This window comes from Dunckerocampus dactyliophorus, chromosome 4 (assembly GCF_027744805.1).
Source record: "Dunckerocampus dactyliophorus isolate RoL2022-P2 chromosome 4, RoL_Ddac_1.1, whole genome shotgun sequence".
Classification (NCBI taxonomy): domain Eukaryota; kingdom Metazoa; phylum Chordata; class Actinopteri; order Syngnathiformes; family Syngnathidae; genus Dunckerocampus; species Dunckerocampus dactyliophorus.
The window spans coordinates 13,980,871-13,998,261 of record NC_072822.1 but is presented as its reverse complement, the minus strand read 5'-3'; the positions used below and the strand labels follow the sequence as shown (position 1 = coordinate 13,998,261).

Below are 17,391 nucleotides of genomic sequence, written 5' to 3'. Positions count from 1 at the left end.
GTAAAACTAATGTCAAATAATGCAATCGTTCATGATTTTTTGATGTCAATGAGGGCTGACATCATGCCGTGGCCGATGTTTTGCTATAGTTGAATCCACCAAGATGGTACCTCATGGGGAAAAACAGTTGAGCGCTCACAATTGAATGGAATTAGTGATAGACAGCAAGATCAGGTCCAGTTGGCTTATGTTGTGTCCATCTGTGTATCTGTCCTGTTGCAGTATGTACAACAAAAAAACAAAACAAAGGCACACAGCTTGACAGTTTTTACAGAACTAGGCTAAGCAAGTAGACAAGCATTGAGATGTTGACCTCATAAAACAGCTGCATAATTTAATCTTATTTAATTTTATGTCTTTAATTTTATGTCTGTAGACCAGGGGCCACCAACCTCTTTGAAACCGAGATCTACTTCTTGGCTACTGATTAATGCAACGGGCTACCGGTTTGATGCACACTTCTGAAATATCCAATTTGCTGAATTTACCTTTAACTATATGTTGTTATTAATAATTAATTATATTCATCTATGTGAAGACACTGATAATGTTAATGATTCCTCACAAGAAATATCAACAATGCTTTAGTAAGAAAAGAAACAGATAAATATCAATATGCAACACTATCTCTATATTTTTTCTAAATGCAAATGTTTTTCAAATTGAATATTTTCCGTTCTACAACCATGATAGGAAATCACAATGTCCCATTTCCACTAGCCACTAAATTATTTTCACAAATCATGAATTAATGCATGAAGCACCATGTTTGTACAAATAATAAATCATGTAAAACATCACCAACACTCTTCTTACCATTGTAGTTGCCCCCAGTTGAACACCGGAGAGAGTGGAGATTACATTGATTCCATTCTTGCCTTTTAAGTACAGTTTTAGCAATTAGCATCATTGCTTCTTTGACAACCTCCCCATCTGAAAAGGCCTTTTTCTTAATCAAGAGTTAGGCCTTTGCCTAATCACTTTTATGGGTAGCATGCAACTTGTTGGTAATCCCTAAAATACCCTAATTATGAGTGCTGTGGTGTGCAGACTTAATACACACACAGTGAAAATTTCCAATGGTATTTGATGGTCTTTATTTATATACAGTGGAACCTCGGTTAACGTACACTGCGGTTAGTGTGTTTTTTGGTTTACATCAAATTTATGCAAACGTTATGCCTCAGTTCGTGTACATTTCCTGCTTGACTGGATGGTGCGCACCTTGTCGTGCTATTAATACACTGCATGAGTCCAACTGTGTTCCTCACATCTTTATTACAAAACGTTAGCATGGTAGCATGCTTTTAAATTGGAAACTGGAACCAGAAGTCATTGTTCCCCAGCTCCGTCACGTCTATGACATCATAATTAGGTGACTGTTGTTCTTTGTTAACTCAACACAGCTATGCCAAAGGTCTCTGCTTTTCTTATTGATCATGGCTGCAAAATAACCCATAATAAAGGTGAGAGACACTATTGAATTCAAAAAATAACTCATAGCAAAGTTGAAGGTGTCATGCCTGTGGCCATCTCTTCTCCTCCACCCTCCCTGCTCGTAATCGCCGTCTTTGTCAACAAAAGTAAAAAGTTCATTCATCTTTTCTATGTATTTATACGCAAGTGTAAAAATGTTGAACACTACATGTAACTTCATTCAACTGCCTCAAGCATGCTTGTTTAACCAAACAAATAGAAAAAAAAAATCCAGAAGCGAATGGCGTTTTTAGACTCACAAGCATCTCTTGGAAGTTGAATAAAAACTTAAATAAATAGCTTCCTGAAATGTTTCCACAGTAAATAAAGTAACATTTATATATAACTTACCTTTGTTTTAAGTTCAAACACAGCAAAATGTACAGGACTTTAACAAGCTCAACAGCAACTCATGTAAAGTTAAATAAATATAATAGCTCCCTGAATTTTTTCCAGCTTTCATCTTAGCGTGCTTCCCTGTAACAAAACAAGACTAGAATAGAATGTCTTACTCTCTCTCACAATCACACACACGGGCTTCTACAATCACGGACTGTTTCCACATTGATATTACCAACAGCGTTGTTCCAAGTGATTCACAGACCTATCGGGAGGTACTACGAGCTAGCAAAGTTGCTGCTTGTGTTTACTCTGCTGTTAACGTTACGTTATTGTACTAGTCGTGAGACGTAGTTTTTCATGCGACTTTCACGCAAACATACTTTATTCTCCACATTACATACAATCTCCCCATTGCTAATACATAGTCTACTGAGCGTTTAGACAGACCCAGGCCGCCAAACTAATGTTATGCTAAGCTAACCAGCCTCTACCTTGGTGTGCTTCCCTCCAATAAAACAAGTGGATTGAGTTTTTTACACGCTCTCTCTCAATCACACACATGCTTTTACTTTCACAGACTGTTTCACTGTCGACGATATCAGCAGCCTTCTTTCAAGTAATTCACATGCCGGGATGTACTACAAGCTATAAGAGCTGCCACTAATGTTTACTCTGCTCTTCCATTATTCTGCTGCTCACTGTAACGTTAGTAGTAGTTGTGAGATGTAGAGAACTGGGAGGTTTTTTACAGTTTTGAGAGAGTTTTCTGTGTTTACCTTGACGTGTGTTTGCTCTCAAGACGTTCTCCGCACGAAAAAACTTCCCTTTTTGCTCTGGCTCTGCCACTAATGTGTGCTGTGGCTTGTTTAACCAATCGGATAGCGCCGGGGCTGGAGCAATGCTGGAAACAGAAGTCGCAGCCGACAAGCGAGAGAGAGAGAGAGAGAGAGAGGCGCAGCTGCATCTGAGCCGAAATAACCCAGTTTTAAATTGATTTCTTGATATTGGGCCGACAGATTTAAATAAAGGCTGATACTGATATATGTCTAAATTCCAAATATCGGCCCCGATTATCGGCCTGGCCGATAATGGGTCGACCACTAGTCCAGAACAGATTGGATATGCATTATTTCTTCTTGGAAAAATTTATTCGGTTATAGTACATTTCAGTTTGGTTAAACAACTTCTGGAATGCATTAATAACGCTAACCGAGGTTACACCTCTATCTGTTTGTTACATTATTTATCAGTTAAAATAGCAGAAAATGGGCTGGGTGCAGCTTATTTTTGTCCTAAAAAAGATAAATACTGCATTATAGAAAGTGTGAGGCACAGCTGAACATGTATGGTCAAGTGGATGTGTGAATACTGTCGTTTTTCAATTCATAAATGTATTTGTAATTGTTCAGGCATTTGCGGCTGGTTACTTCAGACAACCCGAAGTGGGTTGTATCTTTGTCACATTTTGCGCCCTCCGTGTTTACCATAGACTCACTAAATCTGAGCTGAGGATGCCTTCATATTGAGTTGAATGATACTGAATGATCTGCCTTTTCATATTGCTTCATGATAACACGACTGTGAGCCAATCAAACTTGATTTATGTAGAAAACTTTGTCTTTTCAAGGTAGTATTTAATTCTGATGCACCATGGTGTGCACTGTTAATAATTTACGTATTGGGATTTTTGTTTTGGGAGGGATAGGAAATGCTGAATATTAATGCCTTCCCCTGAGTGGAGTGTCAGTCAAGTCGAGAAACAGGACGTCACTGTGCTGCTTGCTGTTCACATGTTCAGACTTGTTCAGGACATTCCTCAAGTTGCACCTAATCCTATCACCACTGTCATAGTGTGTGTGTGTGTGTGTGTGTGTGTGTGTGTGTGTGTGTGTTTTAATACTCTTCCTGCCTGGTCTACCATATCAAATATATTGAGTTTTAAAGTTGTGGATTAAGTCAAAGAAAACCTGATGAATAACTTGACATAAACATACATGACACATAATACAAACAACATGAATGCAGTCTGGGCCGCAGTGGTTAGCATGTTGGCCTCACAGTCAGGAGATCGAGAAGATCGAGAATCGAATCTCCGTTGGGCATTTCTGTGTGGAGGTTTCCTCCCACATTCCAAAAACATGCATGTTAGGTTAATTGGCGATTCTAAGTTGTCCATAGGTGTGAATGGTTGTTTGTCTATATGTGCCCTGCGATTGGCTGGCGACCAGTCCAGGGTGTACCCCGCCTGTCGCCCGAAGTCAGCTGGGATAGGCTCCAGCAAACTCCCGCGACCCTAATGAGGAGAAGCGGCATAGAAAATGCATGGATGGATGAATGCAGTCTTGTCAAGTCTGGGAAAAACAGCCAGCCGAAATTGCTGCCAACCAGACAACCATTGCGCAGGTGATAACTAATTTTCCACCCAACTTGGAGAAGGCGAATTATTATTGCAAATGATTTGTGGCTGTATTCGATTGCTGAGAAGCAGGGCTTTCGTGCTTTGTTGTGCACTTTGGAATCCAGATAAAACGTCCCACTGCAAGATCATTTCACTGACACTGCATTTGTGAATAAGGGCAGCCTAGTTTTTTTGGTTATTCATAATATACTGACGTCTGCAAGCATTACTCTTGTATGAGAGCCGCTGGTAGAGAAATCTAGATTTTGAATGAAAGCGTGACTTTGCTACACAGCAAAAATATTATTTTGTCAGAGATTCGATGCTCAGGATTTTAGTTTGAATTCAGAAGTCTATTATTTATTTGTGAATAATGGAATATTTTTTATGGTGGTTACTCAGAATATGCTGCTGAAGTTTGTTAATTTTATACATGCTGCTTAGGGGTGGGAATCTCAGGCCACCTCAGGATTCGATGCGATTACGATTCAGAGCCATGCAATGCGATGATAAAACGATCATCGATGCATCTTTTTTTGTGATCAATACATTGTCAGTTTTTATGCGTAATTTTTTCTATATACTGTATACCTGTAATTTCTTTTTACTCACGGTGTACGATTAAAACAAGCATATTTAATAATTGGAAGGTTACATCTACCAACATATTTCCCATTGTACAGAACCAGCAGGAAAAGTAAATTGTGCCGGGAGCAGCATGTATAAAATGAACACAAACTTCAGCATATTCTGAATAACCAACCTTTATTCATAAATAAATGCACAACACTTCTGAATTCAAACAAAAATCCTGAGTGTAGAATATCTGACAAAAATAATATTTTTTGCTATCTAGCAAGGTCAGAAACAGCTTTCTTTCATACAAGAATAATGCTTGCAGACAGATGAATAACCAAAATAAAATGGGCTGCTCTTATTCACAAATCATACAAAAAATACAAATGAATAGGCCACAAGAAATCAACATGCCTCTGCAACATTATTGAACAGCTCAGGCATATTTGCGCCCGTATGGCTCTCATTCATTCCTCTCGTTTGTAGCACATGAGACGCTGTCTTCCAGTCATCAGTAATGAAGTGCACTGTTAGGGTGACATAACAGCACCTTTTCCGAGTTGGGTGGAAAATTAGTTATTACCTGCTTGATGGTTCTCTGGTTGGCAGCAACTTCAGCTGGCTGTTTTTCCTCCTCGTTCAAGTGGAAACGTGCTATGTGTTTTTTCATATTTGCTGTGTTCCCAAAATATTTTAAGCTTGTATATTGTCTGGCTGTTGTCCAGCTCATTTTTACCTTCAGCTACGTGAAAGCCAAAGCGCTTCCAGACGCTAACTTTAAATCCAGCAGGTGCAGGTCGGAGTTTATATGCTTTCTTTTAAGAGTACACAGTGAGTGAGAATAAATTCTATATAGAAAAAAATTATGCATGAAAAAACTGACAAACTATTGATCACAAAAAAAGGTGCATCAATAATCGTTTCATCATCGCAGGCCTCTGAATCGTAATCTATTTGAATCGTGAGGTGGCCAGAGATTGCCACCCCTAGTATATACAGAATATGTGGGATTTTTCAGTAACATGTTTTAACAGGAGCAGTGAAGCCATAATGTGGTTGTGCTTATCTTATTTTAATGTGGCAGTTGTAAAGTTTGCAGGTGTAGTTTTTGGTGTCATGAGAGGAATCAGTTTTGTTGCAAGATGCACTGCCTTGTTTTATTTTTATTGAATTGGCATTTTGGTGCTTTGCTGTACATATTATTGTACGGCTTTTACGATATGCATTATTGGAGGCATGAGATTGGATTTATGTACAGTAGGGATGTAAATCTCTGTGATGGACTATTTGATCTGAATCTAGATACACAGGTTACGATGCGATTTAAAAAAAAAACTTATATATTTAAAAAATAGAACGAGTTGATACAGTGTACAAACGATACGATTTGATTCGATTTTACGGTTAACGTTTGTTGATGTAGTCATTAATCTTACATTATAAAATAAAGAAGCCAATTCTACAAAAGTGGCATTCTTAGTATTTTCAAATGTTAGTTAAGTTGTGCTTCTTGTTTTGTTTTAATGTTTAATACTGACAGGCATTTTTAGGATTTACATTATTTAGCAGAATACAGAATAAAGCAAATAGTTAAACCTTGCAATGCCGTAATAGTTGGAGTGAAGCTTCTTTGGCTTGAAAAACTTAGGCTTGGAAAATGATGTGCTGAGCTCTGCTGTCTGCCACTTTCACTTTGTCTTTTCTTTTTGCCGCCTCTGTCTTCCTTCAGCATTATTTCCCAGAGTTGTATTGGCCTCTTCATGCTCCTTGCCCTTACTCTCCAACTGCACTCAATTCCTCAATTCAATACTCTTATCACACAAATCCATCCAAAGCCCCCCTCAGACACTTTACTTTCCTCTCCTTACTTCCTCTCAGCAAGCTGTCCTTGTAGAGGGCTTTATCACACTTGCTTTCCAAAAACAGACCTGCTAGCTCATAACTGGATGTGAGCACTTTTAGCTCTCTTTTTACAGAAATATTGCAGTTTTTACAACCCAAGTGTCTGCTCTTTGAGAGGCACTTCTTGCCTAAATTTGGAAAAAGCATGTTAATTTTTTACCCCAGTTGGACAGGGCGTGCAGGATTCTGCATCACCTGATGAAAATTTTAACAAGCAAACCGAAAACAGCAAGCAAGGCTTTTGAATGTTTGCGTTCAATACAAACTAAATATGACACATGCATAGACATTATCAGTTTTGCTAAGAATTGTATCCGTCATCCATTAACATGTCTGCCTCATACACAGGGGGTACTGGGTTGGAAGCTCACCTCAGATCTCGCTGTGTGGAGTTTGCGTGTTCTTCCCATGCTTTTGTGGGATTACTCTGGGTACTACAGTTTCCTCCCCCGTTCCAAAAAACATGCATGTTGGGTTACATGCATGTGAGACTGTATATTTTCCATAGGTCTGAATATGAGTGTGAATGGTGATTTCTGTTGTGCCATGTGATTGACTGGCGACCAGTCCAGGGTGTATCCCACCTCTTTCCCATAGTCAGCTGGGATAGACTCCAGCTCACCCGTGACAGTGAACAGGAAAAGCAGTAGATTATAGCAATAGATGTGGAATTGGATTCATGTGATTAAGTTGATATTTGGCCCTTGAAACAATGGCCCAAGCAACCAGCTTCTGCAGTACAAACACAAAGTAAACAGAACAGAGCCAAGATTGATTGTGACATAATTTTGAACTAAACATAGGTTGAAAGTGAATGGAGTGAGTTAGCCTCAAGTTTAAAGTGTGTCATGTTAATATATCTACATCTCATCAAATTTGGTACCTATTTTCAGCCACTGGACCTCCTCCCACTGGGGTGCTTTTCCTTTCTGTCACACTCATGTTACTTAACAGGAATCAATTGGATGGAGTTACTTTTATTTTTATTGCCGTTGGCTTGTGCATTTCAATGAGAAGAAGTTTAGCACCGGGCCTTAGGCTTTGCTTGCTTCTCTGCTCTGCCTACTTGCATAAACAACACAGTTAGTGTTTAATTATGAAGAGAATTGTGATATAATTCCTTCTTGGACTATATTTTTTCTTCCCTTAAAATTATGACTAAGACTGAGAATCGTGACTAAGACGTGATCATCATTACTTTGTTTTAATAAATTAAGTGGAGATAACTTTAGAAATTAACATAATGCTTATAAAAGGAGATGATTTTGTTGGAAAAGTGTAACTCAGGAGAGCAGAACTGTACACATGCCCTTGACACTTGTTTGTAATGAGGATAATGGTGTCATTTCCCAAAATGTCAGCTTGCCTCACCTGCCATGAGCAGCAAGCTAATAGATTACATGAATCATGTCGGTTTTATAGGCAAGGTTAAATTAGTCTGTCAATATTTGAAAGAAAGTTCAAAGTTCTGGTTACATAAATTACGGACAAGGTTGTAGAAATAGTGACATCTAGTGGTGAGATACATTGTTGCAACTAATTGAACACTCCTGCTGAAATACGTCATTGAAAATGGAGAGAAAACACTTCCCATCTTAAAAACACTAAAACTTTTGGCATGCTGGAGCAAAGTCCAAAATACATACAAGGCATGACTGTACAGAGAAAGTAATCATCATCGCCTTCTTCTCTAAAACACCTACTTTTTCTTGTTTGTCTCAGGTGGTACCATGGCAAGCTAGACCGAACCATTGCAGAGGAGCGGCTGCGTCAGGCCCGGACCCATGGCAGCTACCTCATCAGGGAGAGTGACCGCCGGCCCGGTTCCTTTGTCCTGTCTTTCCTCAGCATGACCAATGTGGTCAACCACTTCAGGTATGTTTAAATATGGATAGTAAACTTTATGTCCCCATCTGAAACTGCAACGAAAGATTTTATCAGAGACAGCAACTTAGTAGGCTACTGCATTTTTGTTATAATCATTTACTGATGGTGTCATTGTCAGCATAAAGTACAGTGATGCCTCAGTTAACGCCCGCCCCAGTTAGAGCGTTTTTTGGCTAACATCCAAAATGTTTGCAAAAATTTTGCCCCATCTTGCGTTCGCCCACCATCTTGGATCACATGCTGAAGATGGAATACTTGCATTGTGGGCCACGGGCGCCATTTTAGAGCAACAGCGTTTGTTTATATCAGATTTGCTGCGCTAGAGGTACACGACATAACAAACTAAATCAACCGTACCAGGACAAGGGTGCAAAAGAGAAGACTTAAAGAGAAGACCGTCATCATTTCAGAGGTATGGCTCAGAGGTTGGTCCGTCATCAGCTTTGATTTAAAAACACACATACATGCATACACATTTCCGGTTCCCGCGTAACAGTCAACCTGGCGGCGCAATGTTGATATTTAGTTAGATATGTTGTTTACATTTTTGCAAATTGTGGTTGCAGCAGAATGTGTTTATTTTTTGTTATTTTTTTAACTGATGGTTTTGTGGGTTTTTTTCCCAACAAAACTATATACATATTTTCCATTGCACAGAACCAGCAGGTAAAGTAAATCGCACCAGTAGCAGCATGTATAAAATTAACAAACTTCAGCATATTCTGCCATTATTCACACATAAATAATAGACTTCTGAATTCAAACTAAAATCCAGAGTATAGAATCTCTGACAAAATAACAAAAGCAGCTTTAACACAAAATATAGATTTCTGTACCAGTGGCTTATTGACATTTATGAATTGGTCAATAATCCGCAATATCCGCATCGCGGTGCATCTAAGAATCGATTATTTCCCCCCTGTGCCATGTGGGAAAGCATTTCAGGTTGGATCTCCTTGTCTTGCCAGTCATGTTGGAAACCATATTTTTCTCAACAGAGAATAGACCTTTCTTCCACTTATCAATGTTACATGTAGGGTGCTCTTGTGCAAATTCCAAACGGACAATTTTGTGGCGTTGAAGGGAGACTAGGCCTTTTGAAGACATTTTTTGTTCTTAAAACCCTTCTCTCGTCTGATGTAGGACTGCACTCGGCACAAGTAACAACCTTCATTTGGGCCGATTAGTACAACAGAGAACCAAAGAAAGCTTTTTTGCCTTTACCACCAAGAGTTCATGACAGTGTGAATACCTGACAGAAAATGACATTGAATCCACATTTTTGTGAAGATTTTGGTTTTAAACTGCTGTGGTCTTAAACTTGTGACGAGCTGATGAACAGCACTCACATTTTTTATTTTTGCATTTTGAAGCTCTGCTTAGAACCTCCTTAGGATCCACCAGTGCAAAATATACATTCTTGCAATTTTTCAAGTGGTCTTAAAATTTTGATCAGGACTGTACACACCGTATTACTACACACCCCTTAAAAATATCTAAGGACTATTATTGCTTTATGTGCTCTCTACAGGATAATCGCTATGTGTGGGGACTATTATATTGGCGGGCGGCGATTCTCTTCCTTATCAGACCTAATTGGTTACTACAGCTATGTGTCTTGCCTGCTCAAAGGAGAAAAACTGCAATGGCCTGTGGCCCCTCCAGAGGTGAGATTGTTTTTCACGTTATTTATAATTTATAATGTACCCCGCGCTTTGTTTTGTCTTGTATTTTTTTTATTGTATCTGTATTTGTATTTAGCTATGTACTAGTAAATTACCATTTTTTAATTCTTTTGTTTGCTATGTTTTTATGCATTACTGGTATTGACTATTCATGTTTAAAAAAGATTAGGTTAGACTTTTTCTATATTTATTTCAAAAAGAGAATTGCCTACTTTAGTTTAGAGGCTATTTTTAGATAAGATTTTTTAAATGTGTATCTTGCATGAAGCTTTAAAATGTCAAAAATCATCCTCACGTCAAGTATTTATTTTGATAAAACAACTTGACACGCATATTTGATCTTGAATTGATCTTGTCTAAACTCACTTTTCTTAAAAAATATTGGGATATATATATCGTATATTGATATTCAACCTAAATATATCGGGATATGAGTTTTGGTCCATATTGCCCAGCCCCATACTGTATATTTGAAACTACACACTAAGTAAATTCTAACCTAATAAAAAAAATGTAAAAATATTTTGAACTGTTTTTAAAATGTGTAAGGCCGAAGAATAGCAAGAGTGAACAAAGAATGGTGAAAAAGTTGTTTGCAAGTTTAATTGACGAACATAACGAAAGTATTTATAATTGATGGATTGATTTGATTTGAGCAATGTGCATAACGATTCAGAGGCAATCAATGTAACAGAAATGTGATTTTAAAAGGTCAAACCATTAATTGCGTTTTAATTTTTTGTCTCTTTCCATAGCCTGTAGAAGACAGGAGGCGAGTAAGGGCCATACTGCCATACACCAAAGTGCCAGATACTGATGAGATCAGGTAAGCATTCCTATTTGTCTTACACATGTAGCATAAAAAGATGATCATTCACATTTTACCACTAATCTCATGACTGAGCCATACAAACCTCAAACATTGCTCAGGTCAGACCCCTGCTGGTTATGCCATGGTACTTCAGCCTAAGTGTTGATGCAAATTTAGAAGCGCCACAAATAACGTGTGATGATTTAGTGAAGACATAATAACCTACATTGTGTTATGCTACATAATACCTCTTTGTAATGATCCTTGTTAATTAAATGTGTCTTCAGCTTCCTGAAGGGGGACATGTTCATTGTTCACAATGAACTGGACGACGGCTGGATGTGGGTGACCAATGTTCGCACAGAGGAGCAGGGCCTCATTGTGGAAGATCTCGTGGAGGAGGTGGTAAGGGGATCCTTCATTTTAGTGTACATATACCATACTATTTGTTTCATAGAGTATACTGCAATACAGTTTAATTTACTGGAGATAAAACTAATAGTAATAGTAATACTAAAAGCAGTGTGACAGTTCCAAAAAACGACTTTCTATTATTGCATTTCTAGGGGCGGGAAGAGGATCCACATGAGGGAAAAATGTAAGTGGTATTGGTTGATTTTAAAGTGAACATCGACATCAGCATCTAAATGAGAAAGGTGTCACTCTGACAGCACTTAACGGTTAATTGTAACAGTTCAACACCCTACATTGCTAATTGTCCTGTTAAATCTTCCACAGCTGGTACCACGGAAAGATCACGAAACAAGAGGCCTACAACCTGCTGATGACAGGTACCATTCCTCTTTGACCCTGACAAAACAGTTCATAATTATGAGTTTCCCTTTTCTCCCCTTTCATACATAGTTGGACAGGTCTGCAGTTTTCTTGTGCGGCCGTCAGACAACACACCTGGGGACTACTCTCTCTTTTTTCGCACCAATGAGAACATCCAAAGGTTTAAGATCTCTCCCACCCCCAACAACCAGTACATGATGGGGGGAAGGTACTACAACAGGTTAGTATGACAGAATGCTCACTGTCAAGTAAAAGAAAAATGCATACTTTTGGATGTGGAACATTATAGCCAGCTGATTTGTATTTGTTATATATAATATTTTTAACTATATTGTTCCTTATGTGCCGTGCCTCGTCTCTGCTCACTTTTTGGCAGTGTTGATGACATAATTGACCACTACAAAAAAGAGCAGATTGTCGAGGGCTACAACTTGAAAGATCCTGTTTCAGTGCAGGTTGGTACACGTTTTTTGTTTTGTTTTTGTTTTTTCATGTTTTTATATTTACAATATTAACTATCAAAGAAATTGCATTGTTTGTATCAAATTTAAAAGCAATGAAGCCATAGCTGAACATTATTTACTGAATGAAAAATCATGAATGACTGGTTGTCTTCTTTACTTTCTACTTGACAAGGTATTTGAAGTGATTGTTATGGTATAGGTAGGCTGGTTGGTCTTGTGTGTATCTGTGTTGTTGTATAGCATTGTATGTATCTCATTAGCACCAGGAGCAAGTCATCACGGACACAGTGGATGGGAGAGAAATTTACAACACAATTCGGCGAAAAACAAAAGATGCTTTCTATAAAAACATTGTCAAGAAAGGCTACCTCCTCTTCAACAAAGGTATGTAGTATTATAACAGCACCATCATTATATTTTCTGTTGTGATCATTCTTATGTAAATTTTCTCACTTTCAGGCAAAGGCAAGCGGTGGAAGAATCTTTACTTCATCCTGGAGGGCAATGACGCCCAGCTAATCTACTTTGAGAGTGAGAAAAGAGCCACAAAACCCAAAGGGCTGATCGACCTAAGTGTGTGTTCTGTTTATGGTGTACATGACAGTCTATTTGGCAGGTGAGGTGTCTTTGGTATAATTTAATGAAGTTAGTAGGAACACATAGGTAGGTAATTCTCATGTTGTCATTTCTCCTTTTTCTCATTTTCAGGCCAAACTGTTTCCAGATTGTTGTCCAGCACTTTAGTGAGGAACAATACATTTTCTACTTTGCGGGAGAGGTTCCAGAACAGGCACAGGTATTGCTAGTGTGAACTTAAAAAAAAAAAAAAAAAAATTTTGAATCGTCTCTGTCTTCAAGAACTTTTATTATTGTATGTCTACCATGCAAAGTAGTGTTAATCTTATGTTTTCCTTATTTTTTTCCAAGGATTGGATGAAATGCCTTCAAACATTCTGCAGTAACTTAAGGAAAACAACTCAGCCCACCTCTAACAAAAGGCTAAGACAGGTGCACATGCATGAGTCCATATCTCATGAAACTGCTAGGTGACCCAAACCCAACAATCTACAGGGTGTCCCAAAAAATGTATACACACTTTTAGCAGCTGACCTCAATTGTTAAGACTGTTTTATGGGATACCTAAAAGACAAAGTCTACGCTATGAAATCTGCAACAATCTCTGACTTAAGAGCAGCCACTGCACCATTGGATCGTGTTGTCAGCAGTGTCTGGACCAGAATGGACGTTAGTCAGGCATTGACACAACAATAAAATGTTGTTTGTAAATGTTATTACATTTTTAAAATTGAACAAATTACAATAAACACCTAGTTTACAATTATTTAAAATGTTATTTTTTTGGGGCACCCAGTATTTATGTACAGGTACCTTCCTTTTTCTCTCAGGTGAGCAGCCTGGTGCTTTATGTGGAGGAGGCCCACAAGCTGCCTGTGAAGTATTTCACTAACCCTTACTGTAACATCTACCTGAACAATGTCCAAGTGGCGAAGACACACCCGAGGGAGGGTCAGAACCCTGTCTTCACTGAAGAGTTCATTTTTGAGTGAGTCTCTTTGACAGTGCACAGTACATTCTTTCTCTTCTTCTTCTCTAAATTAAAACTGTGCTCTTCTGTCTTTAGTGACCTTTCAAGTGAAATCAACAGATTTGAAATCAGCCTGAGCAACAAAACAAAAAAGAGCAAAGAAAGTGACATATGTACGTGCTTGTGTGTTTTAATATCCCTGTGGTCCTCTAGTTTTCCCCCATTATTCAAAGTTTGTTGTTTTGGTTTCTTTTATTTTACTCTCCATCAGTATTCATGCGTTGCCAGCTGAGCCGTCTGCAGAAAGGCCAGATGAGTGATGAATGGTTCCATCTCAGCTCCCACGTGCCTCTGAAGGGCATCGAACCGGGCTCTTTACGTGTCCGTGCCCGCTACTCCATGGAGAAAATCATGCCCGAAGAGGAGTACAGCGAGTTTAAAGAGGTCAGATCCAGTTGCAAATCGCTTAACACTGCATGGTCTGTCTACAATGATCCGCCCTCTGTTTGTGTGGCCTCCTGTAGATGATACTGCAGAAAGAGTTCCATGTCATCTATGCTCTGGCCCACGTGTGTGGTCAGGACCGCACCTTACTGGCAAGCCTCCTCTTGAGAATTTTCAGACATGAAAAGGCTGAAGCCCCTCTTCTCAGGACTCTCAATGATCGAGAGATTAACATGGAGGGTAAGAGGTGTACGCACACAAAGCCAAAATTGTGTATACTCATGCTTAATCATCCAGCCCATGCGGCTCTCTGATTATTGCATCCACAGAAGCAAATTGATCACACAACACTTTTTTAGAGAATATAATAGATATAGTTTTATACTTGTGGACAGATGAAGCCACAACGTTGTTCCGAGCAACCACACTGGCCAGCACACTGATGGAGCAGTACATGAAGGCCACGGCGACGCCCTTTGTCCATCACGCTCTGAAGGACACTATTCTCAAGATCATGGAGAGCAAACAGTCCTGTGAGGTAAACTCACGAAACTCATTTGATAAGCAAAAGGCAACTACCAGAACTCTACAAGTACGTTGCATCAGAGGCAATGAAAAACTCCCATCTCAAAGAACGAAACTGTGAACTGAATTGAAACACAGCATAGGGTGGCTTTCTGCCTCTACTAATTGGGTTAAGATAGAAAAACAGGAGAGGGACAAATGAGTACAGTGGAGAAAAAAGAAGTTAGATGGATTAAAAGGAAGGGATGAAAATAATGAAACTCAATAGATGTATCCATAACGACTGTATGATAATAGCACAGTAACAATTGCTGGTAATACTACTAATATGTTGTTGACTGCACTTAGTATAGGGGAGAGAGAGAGGGAAAACAAGCAAGTAACATAAACAATGAGAGAGCTGAGAAAACAACACATCCAACAATAGCTGTGTCGATACTAATAGTACTTGGTGTATTATGATATGGAATGGTGATGGAGGTCTACTACCAACACATCTATTGCTGGCAATACTGCTATTACTAAAACTTGAAGAGGCTGCAGGAGTTTCAAGCAGTGCTTCCTTTCAAGTCTCAGTTTTACATATTTACGTACATATATTCTGTTTTTCTTCAGAAATAAAAGCGCTCTAAATGATCATTTAACCCAAGTGTCTACATGTCACTGTTGCAGTCTATTGTAATGTTGGTCTTCATGGATGTTCATGGTTTCCATCTGTGTGTAATATGAAGTTGAACCCATCCAAACTGGAAAAGAATGAGGATGTGAACCTGAACCTGGCGCATCTTCTCAGTATCCTGTCAGAACTGGTAGAAAAGATCTTCATGGCCGCTGAGATCCTACCATCGTAAGAACAATCACACTTTACAATGCAGTTCACCATTTTCAACGCTGTGTCTTAACAACATAAATGTTACATACCCAGGAGAGTAAAATGAAGCTGTTATTGCTGTTCCAGGACGCTGAGATTCATTTATGGCTGTTTGCAAAAATCTGTGCAGCAAAAGTGGCCCACTAATACGACTATGAGGACCAGAGTCGTAAGGTAAACACACACACATATTAACTGAACCTTTTCTTCCACGTTAGGTAGCTTATTCATTTTCATTTTGCTAATTCACCGGCTCTTATTGTGCGAAAGTTGCAAGCTGGTAAACTGTGTGGGGAAAAAAAAAATAATAAAAGTATGTCTCTTTCTCATCCATTTTTCTTCCAGTGGTTTCGTCTTTCTCAGACTCATCTGTCCTGCAATCCTCAATCCGAGAATGTTCAACATCATTGCTGGTGAGTATCCATCTTGAGTTACACTCCAAATCTACATATGCCTGCAGTGTGGTTTCATCCAGCATTTTAAAAATATTTTTTCAGACCCTCCATCATCAACGGCAGGCAGGACTCTTACACTGGTGGCAAAGTCTGTTCAGAACCTGGCCAACCTGGTTGAATTTGGTGCTAAGGTATGGGATGTCCGTCTGGGAACTGACAGTTGTTTTGTCATCATCTGAATTAATTGTGTTCACAAACAGGAGCCTTATATGGAGGGTGTGAATCCTTTCATCAAAAACAATAAGCATAGGATGATCATGTTTCTGGATGAGTTGGGGGTGAGTAATATTTGTGTGATCAATGTACTGTATGAATAGACACACATGAGGAAGTGGATTCTTGAACTAGTAAAGTCTGTGGTTTGTTTGCAGAATGTTCCTGACCTCCCTGAAGCCACAGAGCACTTTAGGACTGACCTGTCCCGAGACCTGGCTGCATTGCATGAGGTCTGCGCCACACACTCAGATGAGCTGCGGACGCTCAGTAATGAGAGGGGGGCTCAGCAGGTGAAGTGCTTTGTCACACTGGCTTTTCACGCTCACAATTTAGCATTAAAACACCTGATAGTCACCATATAGTTTCTTTGAATTAACAGGAGGTTAAAGGTAGTAGTAGGGGACGCCACTATTTTTTTTAAAACATGCGAATAACGCTTGCATGTCCTACCGTTTGGAGAAACGGGAAGCAATGCAGCTCGGCTGTTAACTGAGTTACTATCGCAGTACTGCCACTTGTATGGTGTATGTACCGCTATTTATTTTTATAATGAAAGGTGGCAATCATCTTTAAAAACTTTTGAGCATTGATCACGTTGCAGTGCTTCTCTGATGTGGCTTTCAGGATTTCTTTTAATGCAGCATTTCATGCAGCAATTATTGAAAACGCCTAACATTAAAAGTTTAGCTGTAATAAGGTAAAAAATCATTGTGCAACAAACCACATGGCGTCATACTTCAAATTAAACGTTGTGATAAGGTCTCTAGATCTATAAATATTAAATCAATGACGTCATCCAGTCCAGGGTGTACCCCGCCACTCGGGCAAAGTTGGCTTTGATAGACTCCAAGCATACCCGGGAGCCGAGTGAGGAAAAGCGGTATGGAAAATGACATCATATGATGATGTAAACATCCCCAAATTAGCTTTTATTACCCTAAAAGGCCACCAGTCTTCACAGCTTATTCATTTTCACAAATCAACATAAAACATTGAAT

General features: G+C 39.0%; 1 protein-coding gene across 4 annotated transcripts in view; it reads left to right on the top strand.

Moving 5' to 3' along the window:
• Positions 1–17,391, top strand: part of rasa1a (RAS p21 protein activator (GTPase activating protein) 1a) — a 68,217-nt gene that overhangs the window by 45,484 nt on the left and 5,342 nt on the right. For all 4 annotated transcript variants that reach the window (XM_054773449.1, XM_054773450.1, XM_054773447.1 and 1 more), the window contains 23 exons: positions 8,417–8,569; positions 10,113–10,248; positions 11,022–11,092; positions 11,365–11,482; positions 11,644–11,675; positions 11,816–11,868; positions 11,942–12,092; positions 12,249–12,327; positions 12,597–12,720; positions 12,796–12,952; positions 13,045–13,132; positions 13,264–13,344; positions 13,743–13,900; positions 13,979–14,055; positions 14,154–14,326; positions 14,407–14,566; positions 14,722–14,864; positions 15,583–15,698; positions 15,810–15,896; positions 16,068–16,135; positions 16,220–16,308; positions 16,378–16,455; positions 16,549–16,683. In XM_054773449.1, the coding sequence (XP_054629424.1) occupies positions 8,417–8,569; positions 10,113–10,248; positions 11,022–11,092; positions 11,365–11,482; positions 11,644–11,675; positions 11,816–11,868; positions 11,942–12,092; positions 12,249–12,327; positions 12,597–12,720; positions 12,796–12,952; positions 13,045–13,132; positions 13,264–13,344; positions 13,743–13,900; positions 13,979–14,055; positions 14,154–14,326; positions 14,407–14,566; positions 14,722–14,864; positions 15,583–15,698; positions 15,810–15,896; positions 16,068–16,135; positions 16,220–16,308; positions 16,378–16,455; positions 16,549–16,683 (2,527 nt within the window). The remainder of the gene's footprint in view (positions 1–8,416; positions 8,570–10,112; positions 10,249–11,021; positions 11,093–11,364; positions 11,483–11,643; positions 11,676–11,815; positions 11,869–11,941; positions 12,093–12,248; positions 12,328–12,596; positions 12,721–12,795; positions 12,953–13,044; positions 13,133–13,263; positions 13,345–13,742; positions 13,901–13,978; positions 14,056–14,153; positions 14,327–14,406; positions 14,567–14,721; positions 14,865–15,582; positions 15,699–15,809; positions 15,897–16,067; positions 16,136–16,219; positions 16,309–16,377; positions 16,456–16,548; positions 16,684–17,391) is intronic.